Source organism: Pan paniscus, chromosome 17 (genome assembly GCF_029289425.2).
Source record: "Pan paniscus chromosome 17, NHGRI_mPanPan1-v2.0_pri, whole genome shotgun sequence".
Lineage (NCBI taxonomy): Eukaryota > Metazoa > Chordata > Mammalia > Primates > Hominidae > Pan > Pan paniscus.
In genome coordinates, this window is record NC_073266.2 from 80,448,253 (window position 1) to 80,475,626 (window position 27,374).

The 27,374-nt window shown below is 39.0% G+C and overlaps 1 protein-coding gene across 1 annotated transcript in view; it reads left to right on the top strand.

Moving 5' to 3' along the window:
• Positions 1-27,374, top strand: part of PHLPP1 (PH domain and leucine rich repeat protein phosphatase 1) — a 253,641-nt gene that overhangs the window by 212,424 nt on the left and 13,843 nt on the right. The window contains exons 11-14 of the mRNA XM_003827268.4: positions 2,499-2,699; positions 5,889-6,051; positions 19,427-19,557; positions 24,149-24,253. Of these exons, the coding sequence (XP_003827316.2) occupies positions 2,499-2,699; positions 5,889-6,051; positions 19,427-19,557; positions 24,149-24,253 (600 nt within the window). The remainder of the gene's footprint in view (positions 1-2,498; positions 2,700-5,888; positions 6,052-19,426; positions 19,558-24,148; positions 24,254-27,374) is intronic.

Genomic DNA, 27,374 nt, shown 5'->3' on the forward strand with positions numbered 1-27,374 from the left:
CCAGGCTGGTCTCGAACTCCTGACCTCAGGTGATCCACCCGCCTCAGCCACCCAAAGTGCTGGGATTACAGGTGTGAGCCACTGCGCCCAGCTGAGAATTCTATTTTAATGAAATTATTTTATATAGTTTCCCAGCCAACACTAGTCCATGATATTTTAGGGCAATAAAATTTGTTTCTTACATTGTAATTTATTCTAATGCTACACTAAAGAAATTCTTAACAGGAAATTAGGTGGTCTAAATGGGATCTAAAGAAACAGACTCATAAAAATACTCTAAACAGCAATGGTAAACAACTATGGTGCTGAAACTTGTTTCCTTCCTACTTCAAAACCATTTCAGAAACTGCAGGAGTGACCTTTATTTCCTTCTCTGTAGCCCACACGACTATAATTTCCCATGACTATTTATGGTCTGGATAGCCGTTCTCTAACTTCCTTTTTTTTTTTTTTTTTTAATGTCAACGGAATACGTGTTTCTTTAATGGAAAATGTTCTATTTTGGGGAAGCTGCTTTTCCTCAGATAAGTAATGGAGTTGGTGCTTGTGTGTTGAAGGGGTTGTACAAGATTGAAGAGTTTTAAATTAGTGGACTGAGAGCTTGAAGTGACAGTCCTGGTGAGGACTCCTAGTAGCCTTTTTTTTTTCTCTCCAAGATTAAAAATAACTGCCTGGTATTCTGTATTCTTTTTAAGGATGATTTTATTCTTTTTTTTTTTAACAGATGGCAGAATAGTCCTGAATTGAATGGTGAAAGTTTCAAACCAAAGTGATTGAAATGAGGGAATAGTGTGGTTCATCAACAGGGTTGATCTGGGGGCCAGGGGGAGGCATGGGAGATTTGACCCTTCTAACTCTCGTAGGCGAGTGCTATGTACTGAGCACTGTCTCTTTCCCACCTGCTGCAGCTGCACAGTTGGACATTCATCATGAATCAGGAGGGTCATCTCTGACTCTTGAGGGTGACACAGTCCGTCCCTTTGGAGTGATTTGGAACCTGATCACAGCAAGGATTTGTTGCCATTCCCCAGCTTTGCAATGTGCATTTAACTACATTTCACAATCACCGTGGAGGATTTTTTTTTTTTTGGACAATTTTACTTATCTTAGTTATAAAACCATTCTTTATATTTTATCCACGTTTCTTTTTCTTTCTTTTCTTTGAGATGGAATCTCGCTCTGTCGCCCAGGCTGGAGTACAGTGGCGCGATCTCCGCTCACTGCAAGTTCTGCCTCCTGGGTTCACGCCATTCTCCTGCCTCAGCCTCCCGAGTAGCTGGGACTGCAGGCGCCCGCCACCACGCCCGGCTAATTTTTTGTATGTTTAGTAGAAACGGGGTTTCACCATGTTAGCCAGGATGGTCTCGATCTCCTGACCTTGTGATCCGCCTGCCTCGGCCTCCCAAAGTGCTGGGATTACAGGCGTGAGCCACCACGCCTGGCCTTTATCCTCTTTTCACTCTAGCATCTGAAAAGTGTGGCAGCAATATATTATCTTGTTTGTTTGTTTTAATGTAAAATTTATTTAAGTACAATATAAATACAGAAAAGAGGCCAGATCATAAGTGTAGCCCTTGATGCTTCGTCTCAAAGTGAGCACACTTGTGTAACCAGCACCTGGACTAAGAAACAGAACATTACAATATTTGAAACGTTACACGCCATCTCCTGGATACTGCCTCCTTTCCCTCCCCACCTAAGACTTCCTGCCATCCTGACTTCTGTTACTACAGAGTAATTTTGCCTGACTTTGAACTTTTTATAGTTATGGGATCATGCAGTGGGTCTCCTCTTGTATCTGGCTTCTTCTCGTCATTATGTGTTTGTGAGATTCATCCTGTTGATACATGTTGTTTTAGTTCTTTATTCTCATTGCTACATCATATTATGTTGTTTTAATAGAGAGCAAATTATCTCCTGCACTTGTGAAAGCCAGTAAAATGTGCTTTGGACTTTATACTGAAGAGGACTCAAGTCACTATGTGATTTAGTTGCATTGTGATCTAATACCTGTTTTATTACTATAAGAACCACTTATTTATTGTTTATTTATTCACCTAATTTTTATAGAGGCAGGATCTTGCTTTGTTGCCCAGGCTGGTCTCAAACTCCTGGCATCCTCCTGCTTTATCAAAAACTTTTGATTACAAAATAGGAAACTATTTTTCTCTTCCTTAAGTCAGAATATTAACTTTACCATATCACTTTCTCTTCCACTCCCTGCCAACTATAAAAATAATTGCTTCCCCTTACCTTTGTGCTTCCATAAAAATTGGTTGTATCTCTGTGTTTAATACATATAGATAGCTATTGTGGTCATGATAGTTAGTGGATCACAGATACAAATACTTGCTAATTGAACTCCTTGAAGCCAGGGCTTGTCTTTTCAATTCATGTTTCTGATCCCAGCTTCTAATATGCCTGGTATCAAAGCTTTTAGGTTTCTTGAGGGTTTTTGTGACTTTTCAATGACGTTTTGTTGCGTTTTGTCATTGTAGCCTGAGATTCCTGAACGCCTCTGCGAACAAACTGGAAAGCCTTCCTCCAGCCACGCTTTCCGAAGAGACAAACAGTATCTTGCAAGAGTTGTATTTGACAAATAACAGCCTCACAGACAAATGTGTGCCCTTGTTAACGGGACACCCCCATTTGAAGATCCTTCACATGGCCTATAACCGACTTCAGAGTTTTCCAGCAAGGTAAAGGACAGTTGTAAAGCTGCGTTCTGAATTGCATTTCTGAAAGTGTATTCATAGAAAGGTGAAGGCTGAAATATTTATTTCCCAGGTGATGTCAAGTTTGTTTGCTTGTTCCTGCTCCCTTCACAGTTTCCTTTATGTAAGCTATGATGACATTTCCCTAAAGAGAAGTAGATTGGTTTTCTTCATATGTGTCCAAAGACCTAATCACAAGAATGTTCTTAAGATTTTGAAATAAAATGTGTTGTTTAGCAGGTATGTTTTTTCTTTTACTTCTTTTTAACCAGTCAGATTAATTTTTTAAAAAACCATTATCCTAGAGCCAGGTGTGGCAGTGCGTGCCTGTAGTCCCAGCTACTCGGGAGGCTGACATGGGAGGGTCACTTGAGCTGAAGAATTCGAGACCAGCCTGGGCAACATAGTGAGACCCTATCTATTAAAAAATAAAGTAAATAATAAAGTTTCCAAAAACATTAACCTAATAGGGTATGTGGGAATTAGAATGTAGACCAGGAACCTGAAAATCCTTCATTATCTACCAACCTTTTTATTCATATTCATGATGTACAGAGCAGTGGTAGACTCTACTACCATAGAAACTGTAACATTGCAAATTCTGGCTCTCAAAATAGTCCATTTTTAATTTGTTTTTACTTTAATTTCTAATTTTCGGTGAGCGGTGACATTATATCTAGCTTTGAGTGAATCTGCGTGCTGAGCCTGCCGTGAGGATTTACCGTGTTTCCATTTCATTGGCTTTTATCCATCTAACAAGTTAGGGCTTGAACACACACCCACGCATCAAAGAAACAAACACTAACCCTTCTGGTTTCTGCTTGGTAACTGCAACTCAGCATTGGGGCCAAATCAAAACACTATCATAGCTTCCCTCTGCTGCCTTCAGGGCTACCAGTCTGTTCGAGCCCTTGCTGAAGAAGGAAGGCCCGTGTATATGTTGACTTAAAGTATTGCTCTGTTTTTGGTGTAATGAAATATTTACTTTCCTCCTCATTTGATATTAATAATTAAACTATTTTATGCTTACCTCCATCTACTTTTACTTCACTATGGAATGGGGAAATGATATTTTTGGAAAAAACCATGATAATCACATAACAGCAACCTATCTGAAAGGGCTCATTGTCTTCTTTCAGATAATGAATGTCTAAACCCTGCAGAGGAAAGGATCATCAGCTCTAATTCTGAGGATATACCCCCAGTGACCCGTGCCAGGTGTAATCACCCACCCTAAGTGCAGAGAAACTTTTAACACACCTTGTAAAAAAATCCATCTAGGAATGAATTTTGTCTCCCTGTGGTTGTGATGTGGCTCAGTAGCTCCCCTGCAAACCAGAGCACCTTAAGAGCTGGGTCTGTGACCTTGCTGTCTCCCTCAGCCTCACATCTCACACAAGGCCCACACTTAAATGGTTGCTGAATTAAAGAACGGGACCACCATCTAGTCATTTTGTCTTCACATCTTTTGCCACCTTCTTTTTATGTGGCGAGTTGGAAATTTCTTTAACTTTTTCTTTTGGGGGCCTGTTTTCTGTGCTTTTAATCATTTTTCATGCACCATTACCCATTAGTTTCAAGGCACACAAGGGCTGGCATCTGCTTCTGGTGAGTCTTCAGGAAGCTTACAATCATGGCAGAAGGTGAAGGGGAGCCATTGTGTCACACGGTGAGAGAGGGGGCAAAAGAGATGCCAGGGTCTTGCGTGAATGCACAGCGTGTGAATTCTCTGATTACCATGGGAAGGGCATCAAGCCATTCATGTGGTATCTGCCCCCATGACCAAAACACCTCCCACTGGGCCCCACCTCTGACACTGGGAATCACGTTTCAACATGAGATTTGGAGGGGACAAATAATCCAAACCATATCACTATATTTTTTTCAAAATATGGTGATAACATATTTAAATAATATTCTCAGAAATTCGGGCTATCATAGATGGATTACTTCATAGTCTGTGTACATATTGTTTGTAGTATATTCTGATACCACACTGGATGTATATGATATTAAAAGGTCTGACTTCATAAGATAAAAACTTAGTTTTTACTGTATCTTAGGCATATATTTATTTTCAAGATAAACAAGATAATCTTTATATTTGAAAGATGACAAAAATAATACAGTGGTTTTTTTTGTTAAATTCTTTAAAAGTGTATTGTGACAAATGAAACTATAACAGGTAGAAACAATACCAAAAAATGTAAACTATTATTCAGCTTATGAGTCTGGATCACACTAATGGGGAATCCTGTGCTTCTTGGAGTCTAACATCAGCAGGAGTGGAAAAAGGGTCAAAAAAGTGCCAGATACTATTACAGTGATTGCAGAGGTAGAGGCATTGTTTTTTCTTTCAAATTTATAAAGAATGCAAGAAACTCTGATTCTGGAATTTTTCTTTAGTTGGTTATTGTAATTATTGATGAAGATTATAGATGAGGAGGATTGAACAATAAAAGACATTCTTAAACAGAAGTATTAAATTAATTACATTAGAACATATTATTAAGATAAGGTTGGAGAGATTCCTTCTTGGTAGATGTTTAGCAACAATTGAGATAAATGTCTTTTGGCCCTGGTGTGAATTTGGGCTCTGCCAGAAGTCCAAGAGGTGATCCAAATGGGCTTTTAACACACCCCTTGCTCCTTACCACCACTTTGTATTCATCAGTGATGTCAGAGGAGTTGGGGGAGTGAGGGTTGAAGAAAAAGCTTATCTTAATACGAACTATAGACCTGTTCTCTGCCTCCCCCTTGAGTTTTCAGTGCCACTACAAAGAAATCATACTCTCTGAGCTCTTTTAAGGCAGTTTTATTGGATTAGTGCTGGCTTTTGACCCATTTAAATAGTGTTTTCATTAGTGTTCAGACCAAGCTATACAGTAACATGATTATTGCCAGGGTAACTTAATTTCCACATAGACTTTTAGGAGGAAAAGGGCATCCATTTTCCTTCTTGTTGACAGTTTGAAGAGTTGAATAGTTTTTGTTCTGTAGTGAGAAAGGAGGTGTTAAAATATTTCAGTACTCCAAAATGATAGTGAAAAAATGGTCTTGTTTGTAAAAATGACTGTTACAAATGAATCCTTAAAGTCATAGCAATGTAATTCATCCTTTGATTCTCGTCCTATATTATTTTCTTTTAAATTGCTTTATTTTCTCTTTTTTTAGTAAAATGGCGAAACTGGAGGAACTTGAAGAAATTGATCTCAGTGGGAATAAGCTGAAAGCCATCCCAACAACGATCATGAATTGCAGGCGCATGCACACCGTGATTGCTCACTCCAACTGCATCGAGGTCTTTCCCGAAGTTATGCAGCTCCCAGAGATCAAGGTATGTGGTTTCATTTCATAAACTCTAAGCTTCAGGTTGGCAAAGAAAGTTGACTTCCTAACTCATCAACTCAGGACGTTTGCATCTTTGTTGGATTTATTCAGAATGAAGGCCCCCATTAGCCCTTACTTCCTCCTTCCTAACCAATGGGCTACACTGTTGAGTCAGCAGAGTTAAAAAAACAAAGCAAAACACTGGAGCAGGTTTTGGGAAAATTGGATTTCTAGGCTGAGTCCCTCACTTACTGTATGACATGAGGCTACCCACATAGCCACCCTATACTTCTTTATCTGTTAATAGTTGTTCCACTTATTTCCAGGGTGGTTATGAGGCTCAAAGGCTGACGCTGGTGTAATCGCAGTTTGAAAAAGTTAACAGTACCACTACACATCGCTCCCTACCAACTCACCTAGTTAAATAGCACACCCCACCATATTAGCCCACTAATGGTAATTCCCTATATAGACAGAGCATCATTGCTGTCACCAAACATTGATTTCAACGGAATGAAATTGGCAGAGCAGATATTATTGTCATTTGATAAGTAAGGACACTGAGGTGCTGAAAAGTGAAGCAATCTGTGTAAATTAAGACAGCAAATTGGTAGCAGAGGTAGTCTGCAAATCCTGACTGCTGACTTGAGGTAGACTCATGGGATGAAACCAGTTCACTAGAAGGAAAGCCATGTAACAACCATGTGTTCCTATTTTGTTTCTTTTCTGGCAGGGAAATGGTACAGAAGTAAAAAGTTCTTTATATACAATGTAGTTTTTCATTTGTATCTTAGCATTTCTAGTAATTGATTTTACACTTAAGAAAAATAATTTGGTGGTTACAGACTTGGAGCATATTCTAATCTCCTAACAGGGAACAAGAGCAGTCCAACTTAGCCATTCTTCACTTTCCAGGCACTTGCTGATATAAACCTTGTGTTTCAGATTAAGAAAGCAAATAGACATTTGAAGACATTTTAAATGGCTTGCATAACTTTTTTTTGTTTTGTTTTTGAGATGGAGTTTCACTCTTGTTGCCCAGGCTGGAGTGCAATGGTGCAATCTTGGCTCACTGCAACCTCTGTCTTCCGGGTTCAAGCGATTCTCTCGCCGCAGCCTCCTGACTAGCTGGGATTACAGGCGCCTGCCACCATGCCCAGCTAACTTTTGTATTTTTTTGTAGAGACAGGGTTTCACCATGTTGGCCAGGCTGGTCTTGAACTCCTGACCTTGAGGTGATCCACCCACCTCGGCCTCCCAAAGTGCTGGGATTACAAGCGTGAGCCACCATGCCCGGCCGGCTTGCATAACTTTTTATCACAACAGTTTTTACACATTTATATGGTTGAGATGTGTACAAGCCATTTTGTTTGTGTGTGTGTGTGTGTGTGTGCACGCATGTGCACGTATGCTTTAAGCCACAAAATGTTTTACTTTGGGCTTTAAGAACACTGTCTCATACATCACAGTGGCATTTTAAGATGTTTGTTATAAATTTCCAGAATTTGGCTGGGCGCGGTGGCTCACGCCAGTAATCCCAGCACTTTGGGAGGCTGAGGCAGGCGGATCATGAGGTCAGGAGATCGAGACCATCCTGGCTAACACGGTGAAACCCTGTCTCTACTAAAAATATAAAAAATTAGCCGGGCATGGTGGCTCGCGCCTGTAGTCCCAGCTACTCGGGAGGCTGAGGCAGGAGAATGGCATGAACCTGGGAGGCAGAGCTTGCAGTGAGCCGAGATCGTGCCACTGCGCTCCAGCCTGGGCAACAGAGCGAGACTCCGTCTCAAAAAACAAACAACAACAACAACAAAAATTTCCAGAATTTTTACTTTCTGTATAGTAACTTTCACATTGAGGAAGAGCCGTGCTCTGAAGGGAGACAGACCTCCAGTTGGATCCCAGCTGAAAATTCACTGCTCTGTTTCCTCGTATGTTAAAGAAAGAAAAGAATTGGTACTTCCTTTATAGTATTGTTATGGAGATGAAATGAAATAATACATGTAAAGCATTTGAAATAGGAGTGTCACATAGGAAGAACTCCCTAAATGTTAGCCATTATTAATCAACACATGCCCTCAATGTGGTTCATATGTGATGTTGATTATATAGAGCAACTATTTTGGCTGAAGCTCAACAAAATCCAAGAAATTTATTACTTAAGCAAATGTTTATTTGCCTTTCAGCTCAGGAAAGATGTTGTCAGCTAGACCTTCCAGGGTTTCCTCAGCTGCCCATTACTTGACACAGTGGCTGTGCTGTGCCATCTTTTACTGGGGGTTGTTAAACTGGTCTCTATGTGTGGTGCAGGTGAAATTCTAGCAGAAGAGAAAGTGAGAGTCTCAAGATTAAACCTCCTATTTGCTGGTCTTAGTGTCTGTATCTGTCTTTTAATGTTATAAACTGTTAAATGTAGATTTAGATTCTTGTTTTGGGGTTCTTTGTTTGTTTAAGTATTTGGTTTAAAATACAAATAGAGGCCTGGCTTGGTGGCTCACGCCTGTAATCCCAGCACTTTGGGAGGCTGAGGCAGGTGGATCATGAGGTCAGGAGTTCGAGACCAGCCTGGCCAACATGGTGAAACTCTGTCTCTACTAAAAATACAAAAATAAGCCGGGCGTGGTGGTTGGCACCTGTAATCCCAGCTATCCAGGAAGCTGAGGCAGGAGAATCACTTGAACCTGAAGGCAGAGGTTGCAGTGAGCCGAGATTGCGCCACTGCACTCCAGCCTGGGCAACAAGAGCAAAACTCCATCTCAAAAAAATAAATAAATAAAATACAAATAGAAATTCAGGCCAGGCACGGCAGCTCCTTGGGAGACCGAGGCAGGTGGATCACCTGAGGTCAGGCTTTTGATACCAGCCTCACCAATATGGTGAAACACTGTCTCTACTAAAAATACAAAAATTAGCCAGGTGTGGTGGCACATTCCTGTAGTCCCAGCTACTTGGGAGGCTGAGGCAGGAGAATCACTTGAACCTGAGAGGGGGAAGCTACAATGAGCCGAGATCACACCAATACACTCCAGCCTGGGTGACAGAGTGAGACTTCATCTCAAAAAAAAAAAGAAATGTAAATGTTTTTAGATTATAACTAGATTTTGCAAAACACAAATTTTGCTGTATGAAAACTAATCCTCTCCTAGACTCTTGCTTGGATTCCTGGATTACAGAATCAGTGCCTTTATTGCTATTGAATTCCTTCCCCTGTTGTCTTGTCTCTGTACCTGCTTTACAACTCCTTTTCAATTTTACTTCCCATATTTTTAAATGGTTTCCATTTTTTTGCTCTTTGATTGATTTTCCCCCCAGCTATTACACCTTAGCATTTTTCTTATGTTAACAATATCCATTCTTTCAGGTTGAGCTCCTCCATTACCAGTAGATAGAAGTTTTGTTGTTGGGATTTTTTTTTTTTTTTATACTTTAAGTTTTAGGGTACGTGTGCACTGAGCAATATCAAGTATCCTTTATGTACAAACATGTAAATGTTTCATCCCTGGACAGATAGTATTCTTGAAAAAGATAGTAGTTATATTGTTTCAGAACTCTGAATTGATATTTTTGTGTCATATGAGAATATTTTACGTTGCAGTGTAAGTATTTATGTATATTTGAATATCTAAAAGAAAATCTTGTAAAAATTGTGCGTATCTTAAATGATAAATATACCTATGAAAGTCTTCATTGTAAAGTGTGCCTATTTTTATGTATTTTATGTAAACTAAGCATATTTTTAATGTAAAAGAAGTAATTTCATTTCTACGGTGATATATTCCAACCTGTATTAAAATTTTATTATTGAGTTAATAACTCTAGATTACATTAACACTGTTTCTTGAAAATAAAGTGCAGTAGGTGTTACTTGTAAAGCATATAAAGGTATTAAGATCATTGCAATTTTAAAAACTTAGCAGATAACATTTCAGAAAAGATAAGATCATGGTATATTTAACTAGCTAGTTTCACCAAGTATTGTTATCTTTTCAGACATTAAAAGAAAGTGATTATTCATAGCTTTGTTACCAAAGTTTTAAAAACAGTTATTGTTTAAAAGAGCAAACAAATCTCCGTACTGAGATGTATGCTAAAATATGTTTTTAAAACACCTGAATAATTAATTATTCATGTACACCTTAAACAGACTATTTGCACCATCTAATCTTGGATAAAATTGAGCTCTGGCATTTTTTTCATTTTGATAATATCTAATGAGATCTGTAAAGTGATCATCAGGTGTTAATTTCTGTATTTGGATAGGGAGGTTATGTAAGTTATTAGTAGGAAAAATAAAATGAGTTTTTCAGAATTTTCCAGTGAGCCTGAGTGGATCATTAGTGTTATTATCCTCACCTTTGTTTAGCCCTTTCGCACTGATCTTTCAAACCCCTACCACCAGTCCAGTTTTGCTTGGAGCAGATTGTGTTCTCTTTTGGTTCTAAAACAGACAGGCCTCCCTCTGGATACAGATTAGCTCTTGATCATCTAGTAAGGAAAACAAGATCTGAGTCACACAGACGCCAGACTTGGTTTGGCTGGACCTGGACCTAAGGCCATGCTAAGGCTGCTCATGGCTGAGGAACCTCAGAAGCAGAGGTTGGATATGGCACTTGTTTCTCCTTCCACTGAACTGCATAGCAGTCACATTGGTAATATAGTAATTTTGCAACAAAAACCAAGCTATTAGTTAATAGTGACCTATTATAAACCCTTCCCCCGCTTTTTTTGACATAGGTTCTCTGTCACCCAGGCTGGAGCCAGGTGTTCTAACCCTTTTTTGAAGTGTATTTTAAGCAGGTGAAATAAGTGTTGATACATGCGGTGAATGAAGTTTGTAATTTGGGATTTAAACATCATGTCAGCAACTTCTTTGTCAAATTTCCATGTTCCTGTGGCTTACTGATTCTAAGAACAGCATCTTTTTAGATGTTTTAATTATCTTTAGAAGATTATTTTCATGTTTGTTCCATGCAGTAATAAACTACTTGGCTAAGTTGAGTGAACTTGTATCTAAAATCTGTGTTACCTTAACTGGGAAATGGAGTATGAAGTAGTTTTAATATGCTATACTCTTGAGGACAATGGCTATAGGAAGTTTAAAAAATAAACTGAATATAGATCAGCTCTCAATCAGCTAGAGAGAAAACCACAATCCCATAGTCACCATGTAGCCAGACTTGGCTTGGCTTGATTCCAGCAAGCCCTGTTTGTTGTTGTTCTTGTCTCTAAAGTAAAATGAAATAGAGAATATCAGCTCAATCACAAAGACACAAAGAACATGGGGAAATGGCTGGGTAGAATGGATGGAAGAAAGTGGGTTGATTCTTGGGGAAGTAGGAAATGGATATGAAGACAGGTCAGGAACCAAGTTTAGGCTTTAGTTGGGTGGCGTAGTTGACCTAATAGACGTAAAAACGTCAGCTTGGCATAATGAATATCCAAAACCTGAAACCAGGAGCAGTCATTATTATGTTGCTGGAATCAAGTTAAGTAATAGTTACTGAGGAAATTTTCCAACTGTTGCGGAATCTAATGTCAATTCCTGTTTGGGACAAGGCTCGATACAAGGACTAAGGAAAGAGGAAGCAAGCAGTGTCTACTGGAAAGTGGCCATTGAAGCCACTCTGCACCCAGCCTCACCAGGAACAGACTAGCAGGAAGTTAAGACTGCATATTCTCTCTGTCTTTCAAAATTGGTGTAATGAGTTAACCCAGACTAGTTTTTTTTTTTTTTTTTTTTGAGTTGGAGTCTCTCTCGCTCTGTTGCCCAGGCTGGAGTGCAGTGGCACGATCTTTGTTCACTGCAAGTTCCGCCTCCCGGGTTCACGCCATTCTCCCACCTCAGCCTCCCAAGTAGCTGGGACTACAGGTGCCCGCCACGACGCCCGGCTATTTTTTTGTGTTTTTAGTAGAGACAGGGTTTCACTGTGTTAGCCAGGATGGTCTCAACCTCCTGACCTCGTGATCCGCCCTCCTCGTCCTCCCAAAGTGCTGGGATTACAGGCGTGAGCCACCGCGCCTGGCCAACCCAGACTAGTTTTGTGTGTGTTTGTTTTTAACTCTGGTTTCAGCAGATCTTTCTAAATTCAAAGCCATGCCCATTCTAACAAAATATTGCATACATTTTACGGAATAGCTTATGTATCTATAAAGATGAACAATTAGTCCTTCATGAACTCATGCATTTTAGAAGGCATCTCTTTAGAGAGGCTTCTGGAGAAAGGAGCACCATGACTCAGTCCTCAGAAGAAGTGATCTGTGAGGTGGTTACTGTGGTGCTCTTCAGATCCTGAGGGCAAAGGGAAGTGCACTCACGCACCCAGAAATCTGGGAGACGCCTGGAATCACTTGTAAATTTCTTTTCAAGTCTCTTTTTCAGTCTAAAAATTCATGCTCATTTTATGTTCTACTTTTTATCATTTCTCTTTTTTTTAATGTAAAAATAATGGCTCTTTCCCTTCTCAATCTGAGTAAAACTAAAGCCCCCAGATGCATGTGCCAGGCATCCTGTAACTTTGTAATATACCATTGAGTACCCCCAAGGGCACACATAATTAATTTTTTTTTTTTTTTTTTTTTTGAGACGGAGTCTTGCTGTCGCCCAGGCTCGAGTGCAATGGCGCGATATCGGCTCACTGCAAGCTCTGCCCCCCGGGTTCATGCCATTCTCCTGCCTCAGCCTCCCGAGTAGCTGGGACTACAGGCGCCCACCACCTCACCCAGCTAATTTTTTGTATTTTTTTTTTTAGTAGAGACGGGGTTTTGCCATGTTAGCCAGGATGGTCTCGATCTCCTGACCTCGTGATCCACCCGCCTCGGCCTCCCAAAGTGCTGGGATTACAGGCGTGAGCCACCGCGCCCAGCCATAATCACTTTTAAGAAGTGCTGGTGAGCTAGGCATGGTGGCTTATGCCTGTAATTCCAACACTTTGGGTGGCTGAGGTTGGAGGATTGCTTAAGGCCAGGAGTTCAAGACCAGCCTGCGCAATATGGCAAGACCTTGTCTCTTTGGGGATAAAAAAAGAAGTGATGATGTAAAGAAATTGTTCAGTTTATACAGGATACATTTTCTTAAAGTCAAAATTTGCAGATAACTTAGTTTTAGTGTTTGAGGAAATTCTGTATTTGAACAAACAGAATACTAAGGATTGTTACCCTGCTTGTCATTTTTATCACCTCAAATTCTTGCCAATTTTAAGGTTTCCCAAGGTTTCTTCTAGGCTTCCCAAATCTAAAATGCAGTTGAGAAAATCATGGAGACACTGTATGTAAATTTAAAAGGAATGCTTTATACAAGATTAAAGGTCTTTCTTTGCAGCTCCCTATAAGGTGAGGAAGTTTAAACATTAATGCACATTTCTCAGTAATTATATACAAATATGATTTTTTTAAAAAAGAGGGTCTTGCTCTCTTGCGCATGCCGGAGTGCAGTGGTGCAATCATAACTCACTGCAGCCTCAACTTCCTTGGCTCACAGGAAGCTCCCACCTCGGCTTCCTGAGTAGCTGAGACTCCAGGTGCTCAGGAGCCTGGCTAATTTGTTAAAATTTATGCGGAGATGGTCTTGCTATATTACCCAGGTGGATCTCGAACTCCTGGCCTCAAGCAATCCTTCCACAACAGTCTCCCAAAGTGCTGGAATTGCAGACGTGAGCCACTGCACACAGCCATAAATACAATTTTATGTAGAATAATAGTACTACACTGTGACTCTCAGGTCTGTGTTTAGGGTAAAAGTTGAGTTCAGACTGACTCATTCAGTTAATAAACCTACTTAGTTGTATGAACATCCCACGTTAGTGATCACTTAGCCTTTTATAACATCAGGAATGTATAGTAGTTTAAGAGAATTTGACTAAAAGTTGTATATTGAGAAATAGTACATATGTGTGCATATTTATTTTACTATTAAGCTAAAATATTCTAGTTCCTATAGCATCATAAGAAAGGGAGGCAGTGTAGACTGCTTCTGTATGAGACACGATCTATAGGATCCACAGTTCCTTATCTGATCCCTCTGCCTGCCCAGCCTTATCTTCTGCTTTGGGGCCCAATAGTCTCCAGCCTCAGCAACTGCTCATAGTGAGTTTCCTGATATGCCACACAAACGTTATTCTTGTCTCCTTCCTGCTGTACCTGCTATTAGCTCTCCCTAGATGTCCACCTGTTCTCACATGCCTGATTAACTTTGATTCTGCACAAAAATCTTCTCTGGAAAGGCCTCTCTGGGGTCTTGTTATCTGTCCCTGGGCTGCTATGACCTGTGCATACTTCTGCCATATCGTTGATCATACCAGCTAAAGGTGTATTGTTTATTTCCCCCCACTATCTTGGGAGTTCCTCAAGGGCAGGGACTGTGTCTGCCATCTCCATATGTCCCTGATGATGGCTTATTGCCTGCCGATTTGTAGGTCTTTAATACATTTTCTTTTGAAAGAATACTTGCATTTATTTACTTCTTATGAAGTCAGTAGGGAAATATGTTATACACTAGCAGCTTTTACCTTGCAAGGGCAAGGAAATCCAGACTGTGATTGGGATCCTCATTTTTGGAACTGACTGTGCCACTGGGGACCACGGTGGAGGTGGTGGACTGGGGATAGTCTGCAGGAAGGAAGGAAGTAGGGTGTTACAGAATCTAGCAGCCGGTAGGTTAAGTTGCCATTTCAGGGCAGTACAGGCAGCTATTTGGCAGATGATATATAATACTTTGCTATGAACATTGATATGCCTGTTTCTTTGGTAATGTTCTGAGGAAAACATAATAAAGATAGGCTCCATGCAGCTTTTGTGATAGTTACACTTAAACTATACATCAAGTTGAATTTCTCTTTCTTTAAGATATAATGACTTTTTTATGCTCTTATCTAAATGTGTTTGTAATGATTTTCCTCTAAATCAAGAGTTCCTTCTCAGCTATGAGTTATCTCACTTTTTCTGAGGGTTACATAATTTTTTGGGCATTCTTACCAGAATTTTGATTATAACAAAGTAATTTTTGTTAGCTATATTCTAGAATGGGCCTGAAAGAGGGAAAGATAATTTTCTTTTAGTCATGTTTTAGCCAGATTTAACATTCTATTGAATATATTTTTAAGAAAGTTGTAGTACACTAACCATAGAGGTACATATATTAACAATATAAAGGGTCTTTTTTTATTCCAGTTTCACTCAAATATTTTCTGTTTGCTTAGTGGTAACCATTATAATGATTCAGCCAACAAGTGTTTGTGGAGTACCTCAGCAGTCAGCCTTTGTTGAGGACTATTGAAAGAACATGACAGAGTGCTTCTAAGCGTGTTGCTCACTGTGTTAACACGGGGAGAGCAGCACCAGATACCAACACCCTGTAATTTTTTTTTCAACTTTCTATAATTTCTGTGAACGAACCTCCTTCCTGTGTGCGGAAGTATAAAAGGGTGTTTTTGCTTATCTGCCATTAAAGAAAATGGTTGCATTCTTATGTAGAAATAAACTATGATATTTAAAATGTATTAAAATTGCATTAAAATGCTATTTATTCTATGCTGAACTTAACCTAAGCACTGGTATCTCAGTTCCCATCCTAGCAGATTTAATTACTGAAACACCTTACAAGAGTCCTTCATAAACTCACTGAGAAAATGATTGTCACGTGCCAGGCAATCATTTGTTCATCCTTTTAATGAAACCATTTGTTGAACATCTACACTTTCCAGTGCACTGCGCTTAGGATATCCGGGGAGAAACAGCAGCAATCCCTGCTCTCTAGGAGGCCATAGTCTCATGGAAGAAATAAGTAAGCAGATAATTATAACAAGGGACACCAAATTGAAACAGGTTGTAGTAGAGTTGGCATTGAGTTGAGTCTTAAAAGGAATCAGGCATATTGCACCAGATAAAAAGCAAGAAAAGCATGAAGAAAAAAGTTCCAAGCACAGAGAGAAGCATGTGTAAAGGCACAGACAGATGAAAGCATATCACATGCATGAGCTGCAGGCACTCTGGCATGGGTGGAACATGGAGTGTGAGGAAGCCAGTGTGCAAAGTTGGGGATGCCTTGTTGGACATTCTGAGGAGTTTGGTGTCGGGTTGAAGGACACCTGGGAGCAGGCTGACAGACTGAAGCTGGAGTGTGAGCAGGTGGAGTAAACCACACTGAGAAACCATCCTGACAGCATACAAGGAGTACATTGAGGGAAGCAAGACCAAAAGCAAATTTCTGATGCAGCCAGAGCCCTCCAGGGGAAATGGGATGCAGGTCAGTCCAGGGTAGTGGAGCTCGACGGAAGGGAACCTGCTGCAGTGAATCAGAGACTCTGTCACAGGAGCCTTGGGGAGCAAACAGTCCTGGGCAGAGGGGAGGCACAGGAACATCATCTCTAAGAAGGTCTGCATTACAGCCTGCAGCATTATCTTCATAAGTAATTAGTTACCCTACTGAACTCATTTCATAATTTGATAATTTAGAGAATGAGCTAGTTTATATCTGTAGAAAAAATTTTTACCAATTTCATAAAATTCAATATTTCTGCAGAATGCCTTTAATCTTTGACCAAAGGCATTTTCTGACCCCTGAATTTTGTTGTCAACTACTTGCATCCTAAATTACTCACACTTATTAGCTCTTTATTTCCTGTCCCATCAGTGTCCAGTAGATTGTGTATATCCCCATTTGTTGTCCTGCTATGCTGATGTGTACTGACTCTGTTGGTAGCATGTCCCATTATTACCCAGTATTATCAGGTATCAGTTTTTCATTAAACTCTGGTTGACTGTTGATGTAACCATTATTTATAATTGAAAAAAACAAAGCAAAAAAGAGGTGACCGTTTTCTCCAATATTTAGGTTAAGTAAATTAATGTACATCTACTAGAATTAGTATGGGGCTATTAAAGGTGGTGGTATATTAGGGCATTCAGGCTGCTATAACAACATGCCTTAGACTGGATAATTTATTAACAACAGAAATTTCTTGCTCACAGTTCTAGAGGCTGGGAAGTCCAAGATGAAGGTACCAGCAGATTTGGTCTGATGAGGCCCCATTTCTCATAGATAGTTCCTTCCGTGTGTGCTTGTCAGGTGCAAAGAGTGAACAAGCTCACTGGGCCTGTTTTATAAGGCCACTAATCCCATGCATGAGGGCAAAGCCCTTATGACCTCATCTGTTCCCAAAGGCCCCACTTCTTAATACTATCACGTTGGGGATTAAGTTTCAGCATATGATGAAAATTTGTTGGGGGACAAACATTCAGACCATAGCAGATGGGAATGAAGATGGGGAAAATGGTTGCAGTAGAGTGATAGAAGAGTAAATGAAATGTAATGAAATTGCACCTATGTTTGAGATTTTTAAGGCTTTTAAAAAATATATATGAATAAGACTATAAGGAAAAAAAAAACAGAATGCTAACCCTGGGTGTGTTAGGGTGGTAGATTTAAGGGTATATTTTTCTGAGCTTTTCTTTTTGCTCAGCTTTTTGTGGATAATGTGGTTATAATGCTCTCATAATAAAATATGATTATTTAGAATGGCAATATAATTTTTTTCATTGCTACTATTTGGAAGCAACTGTATGAAACATTTTGTGTGAGAGCATTGTGTTGTTTGAAGCCTATTGAAAATATATTTACCTAAAAATACAGGTTTTCATTTTACCCAATCTCTACCCTTCCCCAATCCCTACTAGATTTAAATTCTTTGAGAATTTTTCCAAATAAAAGGAAGATTTTGTCCACTTTTAAGATCCTGAAGTTCTTGAGTATAATCTCCCTCCTCCCTTTTTTTAAAGGACTGAAGAGAGAACAAAACAATTCCCCTTTGATCGTTTCTGTAAGCACTTTTGAAACTTACAATAAGGTACTAATTCAGCCAGATAATTGAATGCTCTCCACCCCATACTATATACTATATATATTCTGCATTGTTGTATCTAGAGCGCTGACCACTCCGTTTCTCTTGTGTATGCTGAGCCTTCTCCACCTAGGTTCCCTGCTCCCTGAACACAAGGGCAGCCCCTCTTTTTACAGTACACCTTATTTAAGCTTTACATCAGTTTTGTGAGAAAGGAGCTATAATTTCTACTTACAGGTAAAACCTGATTTTTTTTGTAACCAACATGACCCTTTTGTGATTTTTCTTTCAAGTTAAATTAGGGAGGACCTGTTGGAGAGTCCAGATGTTGATGCCTTGAGGGTAGGATCCATACTTGACTCAGCCCCTTTTTTTTTTTGACACAGATTAGGCAGGCTTACCTGCTCATCTTGCTTTTGCCAATTTCTTATTCAGTTTCTTTTGAAATATCTTCTCGTTTTGAGTGTGTGTTACCTGCCTTTTCCTCATTTTACATGTTCTTTTCTTTGTTTTTTGTTTGTTTGTTTGTTTTCTGTTTTGTTTTGTTTTTTTTGAGACAGGGTCTTGCTCTGTCGCCCAGGCCGGAATGCAGTGGTGTGGTCTCTGCAACCTGCACCTCCCGGATTCTTTTTTTTTTTTTTTTTTTGGTGAGATGGAGATTTACTCTTGTTGCACAGGCTGGAGTGCAATGGCGCGATCTCGGCTCACTGCATCCTCCACCTCCCAGAATCAAGTGATTCTCCTGCCTCACCCTCTCTAGTAGCTGGGATTACAGGCATGTGCCACCATGCCTGGCTAATTTTGTATTTTTAGTAGAGACGGGGGTTTCACTGTGTTGCCCAGGCTGATCTCGAACTCCTGACCTCAGGTGATACGCCTGCCTCTGCCTCCCAAAGTGCTGGGTTTACAGATGTGAGCCACTGCGCCCGGTGCACCTACCAGATTCAAGTGATTCTCATGTGTCAACCACCTTGAATAGCTGGGATTACAGGCTTGTGCCACCACCTGGCCAATTTTTGTATTTTTAGTAAAGATGGGGTTTCTCCATGTTGGCCAGGCTGGTCTCAAACCCCTGACCTCAAGTGATCCACCCTACTTGGCCTCCCAAAGTGCTGGGATTATAAGCGTGAGCCTCTGTACCCAGCCTTCTTTGTTTTTTGTTTTAAGAAATTCCTTTAAAGTTCATTTTAATGTTTGAGCTATAGTTCTCATGGCATGGAGATTTTGTGAGCAATAAGACAATCTATTAGGATTTTTTAGTTAATGCTTAATTTTAAACGTGGAGATAAATTTAAGTGAAAAATATAGGAAGAATAAAGAACATGGATTTTCTGTTATTCAAAGAAAATAAAAAATTTTTTTTTGCATTTAGCAAAATCTATTTTAAATGTTTATGGCAAAGTAACAGATAAGCCTCCTTTTCCACATTTGTCTAGTGTATTATAATGAATGGTCAGACTGATTTGCATGCAAAGGGTAGGAGTATAGAATTCCCTGAAGAACTTCTCTAGACCATCTCTTTCTTGTTTGCACTTGTTCTTTTTTCAGTGTGTGGACCTGAGCTGTAATGAGCTAAGTGAAGTCACATTACCAGAAAACCTGCCTCCCAAACTGCAGGAACTAGACCTGACTGGAAACCCGCGCCTTGTCCTTGATCACAAAACCCTGGAACTACTGAAGTAAGTATTCTGTAAAGCACTGTATCCCCATCATTGTCCACTGGCAATGGGATTCATATCTTAGTGAAAATGGGAAACAAAATATGAAGCATCATTGACTTGTTAGCTGTGTTAACACACACAACAGGATATACAAGATGCAGGGAAGCAATGAACAACCAAGATGTAACTTAAATCTCAGTAGTCACTGATAACGTGGTTGTGACAGTTAATGCAAATATTAAGGAAGGATTTTAAAAGAGATGGATGATGTAGGGAAAATTAACTGTGGCACTGAAATCCAGGTTATTTAAATAAAACCAAGAATGCGGAGTAGTTAGATCCTACCCATAGTTAGATCTTCACGGTTTGGGAAAGAGGTCATTGATGCTGTTTCATTCTTGATATTGATAAAAGAATTAGTGGTTGGAGTTTTCTATGTAAAACCTTAAAGGTCTGCAGTAGGAAAGATGTCTTAATGAGAATGTTCATCATGGAACTCTAAATGTCTATTAAGAATTAAATAATGTTCCACAATTGAATATTACAAAGCCATTTAAAATTATTTAGAGCTATATTGCTAACTCAAAAGATCTTTACAGTATATTAAGTGAAAATATTAATAAAATTCACAAAGAAGTTTTATAGTATAATTCAATTTTTGCATTATAAATTTGTGTGCATTGGGTATATGTACATGTGTATGCATACACACATCTAGAAAATGCCTGAAAGGAGATATAAAAAGAGTTAAAGTGGTGTTATTCTCTGGATAATAGTATTATGGGTAGTGTTTATTTTCTTCTTTAAACTTTTCTGAATTTTCAGAATTTTTTGGGGTATATCAGTAGCAGTTTTAAACATTGTCATACATTAGTCATTATGCATGCCATATATGTTTATTCAATGTTGGAATATTTGTTGCCGAAAGTCATCTTCCATTATCTTAAGAGAATCAGAAAAGAACAGTAGAATTTTGGTGACTGGTCTGTTAATACTATCCTAGGCTGTAGTGCAAACCAAAGTTTGAAAAGCACTTAAAGTGATTCCTGGATAGAATTGGCCTAATTAGTGCCTAATTTGTTGCCATTTTAGTACTTGATGAGAAAATTAATTTTGATACATAGTTGAAAAACACTGCCTGAGTGTCCTGAGGAAGGCGTAGAGACCGAGGTTCTCTCCATTGTTGATCACATGTATGAAACCTCGGCCTAAACCCCTCCATCTGTCCACACCTATAAGATGAGAAAAAAAATGGCCTACGTGGTCTTTAAGGTACTTTTTAAGATCAAGAAAACATGGATTATCAAAATACATCATCTTTAAACAGATAGCTTTTGAGTATTTTTTATACGTAGGATACAAAAATTTTTGAGCATTTTTTTACAAATAAAATTTAAAAATAATTGCACCAAAATTTGTTAATAAATGGAAGTAGCCACTTAGAGAAAAATTAAAGTTGCATTCTTATATCACACCAAAATCCAGCTGAAATAGTTGAATCTGTAAAATTAAATGATTTTTAAAAGTAATAAATCATATGAATATCTTCACAAGTTAGAAAAAGACTTTTTAGGCCAAGAAATGAAGGGAGTAAGTCACAAGAAAAGAAATCAGTACATGTAGATTGGTTTCAATATTTATGTCGTATATGTTTACACGTAAATATACTTTTTATACATAAAAGTGTTAAATGTCTATTTCCTATTTCAAAAACTCTCAAGAGTAAATATAAATGGCAAATGACAAACTAGGAAGAGAAATACGAAAAATAAAAGCATTAATATGCTTACTAGAAAATGTTCTTATATGATAAGAAAAGTACTCAAAATAAACCGAGGACATTAACATTTAACAGATGCAGTACAAATAGTTACATGAGAAGATGTTCAAACTTATTAGTATATCAAGCAAATACAAAATAAAATATTTGAATAACATTTCCCCCCTAAAATTGGTGCTGCTGAAGGAGTATAATTTGGTATTACACTCTTCTTAAAAGCAGTTGTCGTACGTATCAAGCTTTTTAAAATATTCACTTACTCAGACCAAAGTTTCCTATAGCAAAAAATCGTAATACTCTTAAAATGTTACCTTCTGTTTAACATCTGGAAGGTTGTGGATTCTTAATGACTTGGAAGATTTTCCGTATATTATTTGCACTTTTAGAGGGTTGGTTTATTTGTTTTATGTGAGCCGATTAAGTGCATATGAGGACTCTTCTGTGAGATTGAGCTGTGGTTCACAGAACTCTGACTCATTTAAAGATACACAAGATGGCCGGGTGTGGTGGCTCACGCCTGTAATCCCAGCACTTTGGGAGGCCGAGGTGGGTAGATCACCTGAGGTCAGGAGTTTGCGACCAGCCTGACCAACATGATGAAAACCCATCTCTACTAAATACAAAAAAATTGGCGGGCGAGGTGACGCATGCCTGCAATCCCAGCTACTCAGGAGGCTGAGGCAGGAGAGTCGCTTGAACCTGGGGGCGGAGGTTGCAGTGAGCCGTGTTACGCTATTGTACTCCAGCCTGGGCAGCAAGAGCGAAACTCCGTCTCAAAAAATAAAGATATACAAGAGTCACCATTCATTTCACTTCAGATAGCTGCTCAGCCACACTATGTTCAGCTAGGTAGAGAAGAGAAATTGCTGCTTCACTAGAAAGAATTATTTGTGTGCTGGGGAGAGGGGGCAGTTAAGAGTTATTTTTTTTTTCCTTTAATAATCAGGCTAGGAAATGGAATTATTTCTCTGAAGACTTTGTGTTCTGTAAAAATTATAAATGCCTTTAAAAATGAGCCTTCACTTTTCCCTAGACTTCAGGATGGTATCTAAGAGCCTTAGGATATGTCTTAAGAAACCTATTGTATTGCTGACTGTTTTAGATGGATAAAATGGAGTACCAGGTCATATGGAGAGCAAATAATGGAGGACTGTCCTTTTTTTTGTTAATGCCTCTTTTATTTATAGAATTGAAAACTTTGAAAAAAAGATTTAGCTCCAGCCTTATTGTAAAACAAGGTATTAACTTGATTTGGGGATTTTCTATTGACACTCTGATTTATGTTTTTCAAGATAAGATGGAAAGTAAATGTTTGCTAGTAATTGAGAGTAGAAACTTTTCTTTAACCATATATTTTTAAATTTCAGAAAAATTGCCATCACTTATTTCTAGTTACAAAGGGAATACAAGTTAGATATTGATTTACTTCTTAGAGCTTTAACTGGTTCTTAGGAAGGATATACAGTATTTGTTAGATTTGGGAGTAATGAGTACCAACAGATAATTTTAATTCTTGTGGTCATGACCAGAACTATGTAGGTGTTGCTTCAGTTGTCAGCAGATAATACATATACTTTTTCCCTTGTTTAAATAATAATGAGGGGGAAACTTAGTGGCAATTTACAAGTAAGAGGACTTATTTCACCTTGTGGTAGCCAGCCTTTTAACAGACTACTTTACATCTGTTAATGACTTCCTGTTTAGGGACACAGAATGCTTTCTAGAGGCTGATTTTATTTTATTTTATTTTATGTTCTTTTATGTTATGTTATGTTATGTTATTTATTTTTTGAGACAGAGTTTCACTCTTGTTGCCCAGGCTGGAGTGCAGTGGCACAATCTTGGCTCACCGCAACCTCCACCTCCCAAGTTCAAGTGATTCTCCTGCCTCAGCCTCCCGAGTAGCTGGAATTACAGGCATGCACCACCATGCCCAGCTAATTTTTTGTATTTTTAGTAGAGACAGGGTTTCTCCATGTTGGTCAGGCTGATCTCGAACTCCCGACCTCAGGTGATCCGCCCGCCTCCGCCTCCCAAAGTGCTGGGATTACAGGCGTGAGCCACTGCGCCTGGCAAGGCTGATTTTTAAGAAACGCTATTTGAGAATTTGTCCCTTTAGTATTTCTGTTTTGGGTCCTGTTGGATCAATTATGGCATATGAGGGCTGAGGAGAGGTAAGAAATCTCCCAGTTTAAATACATACAGTTAACTTGTAATTTATTAAATACCCTTCATTTGCTTTGTAATTTTACATATATGTTTTATGATATTAGTCTTAGCATACTTGGCTATACCCGTGAGGAGAGTATTGGAAGCTCCAGGGAACTGCAAGTCCATGATAATATTTGGAGGGGTTATATGGACAGAAATTGGATTTGGAGATGAATATTGCAGAATTCTCTCACATCATCTAAATGCAGTATAATTGTGGCTTAGGTGTTTTGTTGTTGTTCTTTCTGAGTATTCATGGTGTAAGAATACACCCATCCTATTACTTAAGTTTTGTTTTCTCATGCCAAGGCTGAGAGCTGTCCTTGTCATTCCCAGGAGAAAGCAGTCATCTAAAGTGGAATGTGTGAAAGTCTCTAATAGCTGCTTTACGATGCTCATTAAAACTAATTTTCGTGCTCTGTATATATGCCCCTCAGTTTTCATTACAACGAGTAGCTGGTTCTTGTTGCTGATAAGTATTTCAGACACATTAAACACAGTAAGAAATGGTAAGTACAGAGTGCTTAACAGGTGTATTTTTTATTTCTCGGATAAAGGTAGCAATTTGCACACATTTGGTTTTAATGATTCCTGTTCCCTCCCTGTTTCTCTTGTTAGTAATATCCGCTGTTTCAAGATTGATCAGCCTTCTACAGGAGACGCTTCCGGAGCCCCAGCTGTATGGAGTCATGGTTACACTGAAGCTTCGGGGGTAAAAAACAAGTAAGTCAGATGAAACTTTAGAGGAAGAAGTGCCTCCTGCCTGTCTCACTCCTTTAGTTGGGTAGAAAGAAACTCAGTGCTGTAGCACACACTTTTCTCATGTAAAATTTCTTTGAGTATTGCAAGTTTCCCCAGAGTGAGGCTCCCTCACGACTTATGTTTGAACATTAAGGGAAGGCCCTGTTTGGAATCACATAGTCTCCCTTAGTAGGAGACGTTGCTAGGATACAAGGTAACTGACACATTATATCTATGTAAGACTCCAGTGTTTAGAAAAGGCCTAAGTATTGAAATGCATCCCTGCTCCTTTGAAAAGCTCCTTTATCTTCCTCTGACGCTTGTTTACCAAGCAAAACAGAGATAGTATTAAAGGAGAAGTAGCTTAATTGTGCATATTTAAGATCACTCATGTTACTGACTATGGAGCTGTTTTTACAATCTAAATTAGCTTGGCAGCAGTTTGATGTCCATTGTCTGTAATGTCATCTGCTTGTCTTGCTACCAGGACTTGCCCATCTTAATATCTTTTTCTTCTCCATTTTCCCCACCCTTCCCTCTCTTAGATACAGATGTTGATTTTTCCTGAAAAATGTAACCAGGCTTTTCAGGCTTGCTTGTATTATATGAAGAGGTGCTAATAATTAGTACCTAGACAGGTAAAGAATCCTGTAAATTAGAACGGTCATAATTTAATTAGCTGAAGTATAAGAACACAGAAGTATTGTAAGGAAGAACAGAAAGTGGAGGTAGATCTAATAATAGCTAACATTAGTATTCAACCCTGGGCACACATTAGAATCAGTAAGGTAAGGAAAGTTTTTAAAAAGTCTCCCAACCTAGACTCATTAAATCAGAGTGTTTTAAAATCTCCCCCAGGTGATTCTAGTATGGGTCTAGGCTTGAGAACCACTGACTAGCTGAATACTCTTCATAGAAAATAAAAGGTTTGGAATTGTTGCTGCCATTCTGCCTGCTTTTCTTTGGAACAGAAAACAGCATCAACTCAAATTCTAGATCTGACACATTGATCTTTTCCCCTCTCCCTAAGGTGTCATTTGGCCTTGTGCTCTCCAGAGAAGAGTTAACAACTCTGTTCTCTTTGCTCAGAAAAGGCAGAATAACCCGAGGTGGTGTGCCTCAGTTCTGCCTGGGCTCCAGCTACTCCCTCATTTCCATGGACTTTGCACAGTATGTCATTGTGTTGGGGCAGAGGAGAATTCATATATTCTTTAGAGCACTCAAAGTTTCTTTCTGGAGATCATTACTTTTTAGATCAAAGGATCTTTTATGTCTTCCTTACAAACACCAGTAAATGAAACTGCTCATTTCTGAACACTAATGTGAAATCTAAGATTAGTTTTTAAATAACTCTGTATATTAATATCTAATATCTACTCGTGTCTTAATGGAGCAAGTAACCAATTAGATCTGGGTGGGCTTTTGGGCATAATTCCCCCTTCCACAATTGTGTCACATAGTACCATTTGTGTACAGCAAAGTGCACTACAACCCTTTGAATTCTTGCAAAGTGAACACACCTTCAGACCACCACCTGTATCCAGAAATAAAAAATGAACAGAGTCATTGAAAGAGAAAAATAAATAAATAAATACAAGAAATAGAAAATGGACAACATCCCAGTAGTCCCAGGCTATGCTTGGCCCTCCCTTTATATTTTCCCTTGCTTTTCTTACCCTTTGGTTTTGCCAATAAAAGTTTCTCGAGAGGTTTTTGTTTGTTTTTTGGTGTTTTTTGTTTTGTTTTTACTTTGTTTGCATTGTCAATAGTTATTTAAACACAGAGTTTGCTGCTTGCCACCTTAAAAGAAGGGGAAAACTGGTTGTCCTCTCTCCAAATCTCAATAGACATCTATTCTCTTCTCTCCCTCCCTCCTTTTCTCTGAGGTGTAGTATTGCCTTCCTGTCAGGTCATTTCAGATCCTTTGGGGAAACCCAAGAGGGAGCTGCAGTTGGATAATTAGCCTCTTTTTTTTTTTTTTTTTTGAGATGGAGTTTCACTCTTGTCGCCCAGGCCAGAGTGCAATGGCGCAATCTCGGCTCACTGCAATTTCCGCCTCCCGGGTTCAAGTGATTATCCTGCCTCAGCCTCCCAAGTAGCTGGGATTACAGCGCCCACCACCATGCCCAACTAATTTTTGTATTTTTAGTAGAAACAGGGTTTCACCATGTTGGCTAGGCCAGTCTTGAACTCCTGACCTCAGGTGATCCACCTGCCTCAGCCTCCCAAAGTGCTGGGATTACAGATGTGAGCCACTACTCCCAACCTAGCCTCTTCTTTAGGTTAAAAACCAAACAGGAAACTTCACCAGAAAAGAAATGCTAAGAATGATCACCACTATACTTTAAAAAAAAAAAAAAAAGAAAAGAAAAAAAAAACTACGTTACTGTAATTTTTTTTCTCTTTCATACTACCTCATTCCAATTAGCAAGGGGAGCCTACAGAAGGAAGACGGAATAAAATGACTTTAAAATTTAACTTTGCCACTAATTGCCATATAATTTTGGATAACTTGTTTTTCATAATAAATAGAGGCAAGAATTTCAAAGGATTGAGATAGAAGCCAGGTTGCCTGGCTTTGCACCTGGGTTCTATACTTTCTTGCTGTGTGACCATGGGCAGTTTCTCAGTCTCTCTTTAGCTAAAATAGGAAATAAGAAAAAACTACCTATCCTCATGGGGTTGTTACAGGATCACGTGAGTTAATATGTATGACATACTTAGAACAATGTATGCCATATGATAAGCCCTATTTAAGTGTTAACTACTAATATTATTAATGCTAATGGTCATTACTATTATTATTTATCCCTGAGCTCCTTAAAGGGAGGGATTATATTTTTAAGTTTATATATCTGGTATGTAGCCATGATACATAGCAGGTGCTTAATAATTTTTTCTTTTTATTAATGTATATATGTAAGAGGTATAATCTATATTCAGTAAAATTCACCCTTTTTAATGTACAGTTCTACAAGTTTTTTTTTTTTTTGAGACGGAGTCTTGTGCCGTTGTCCAGGCTGGAGTGCAGTGGTGCAATCTGGGCTCACTGCAAGCTCCGCCTCCCGGGTTCACGCCATTCTCCTGCCTCAGCCTCCCAAGT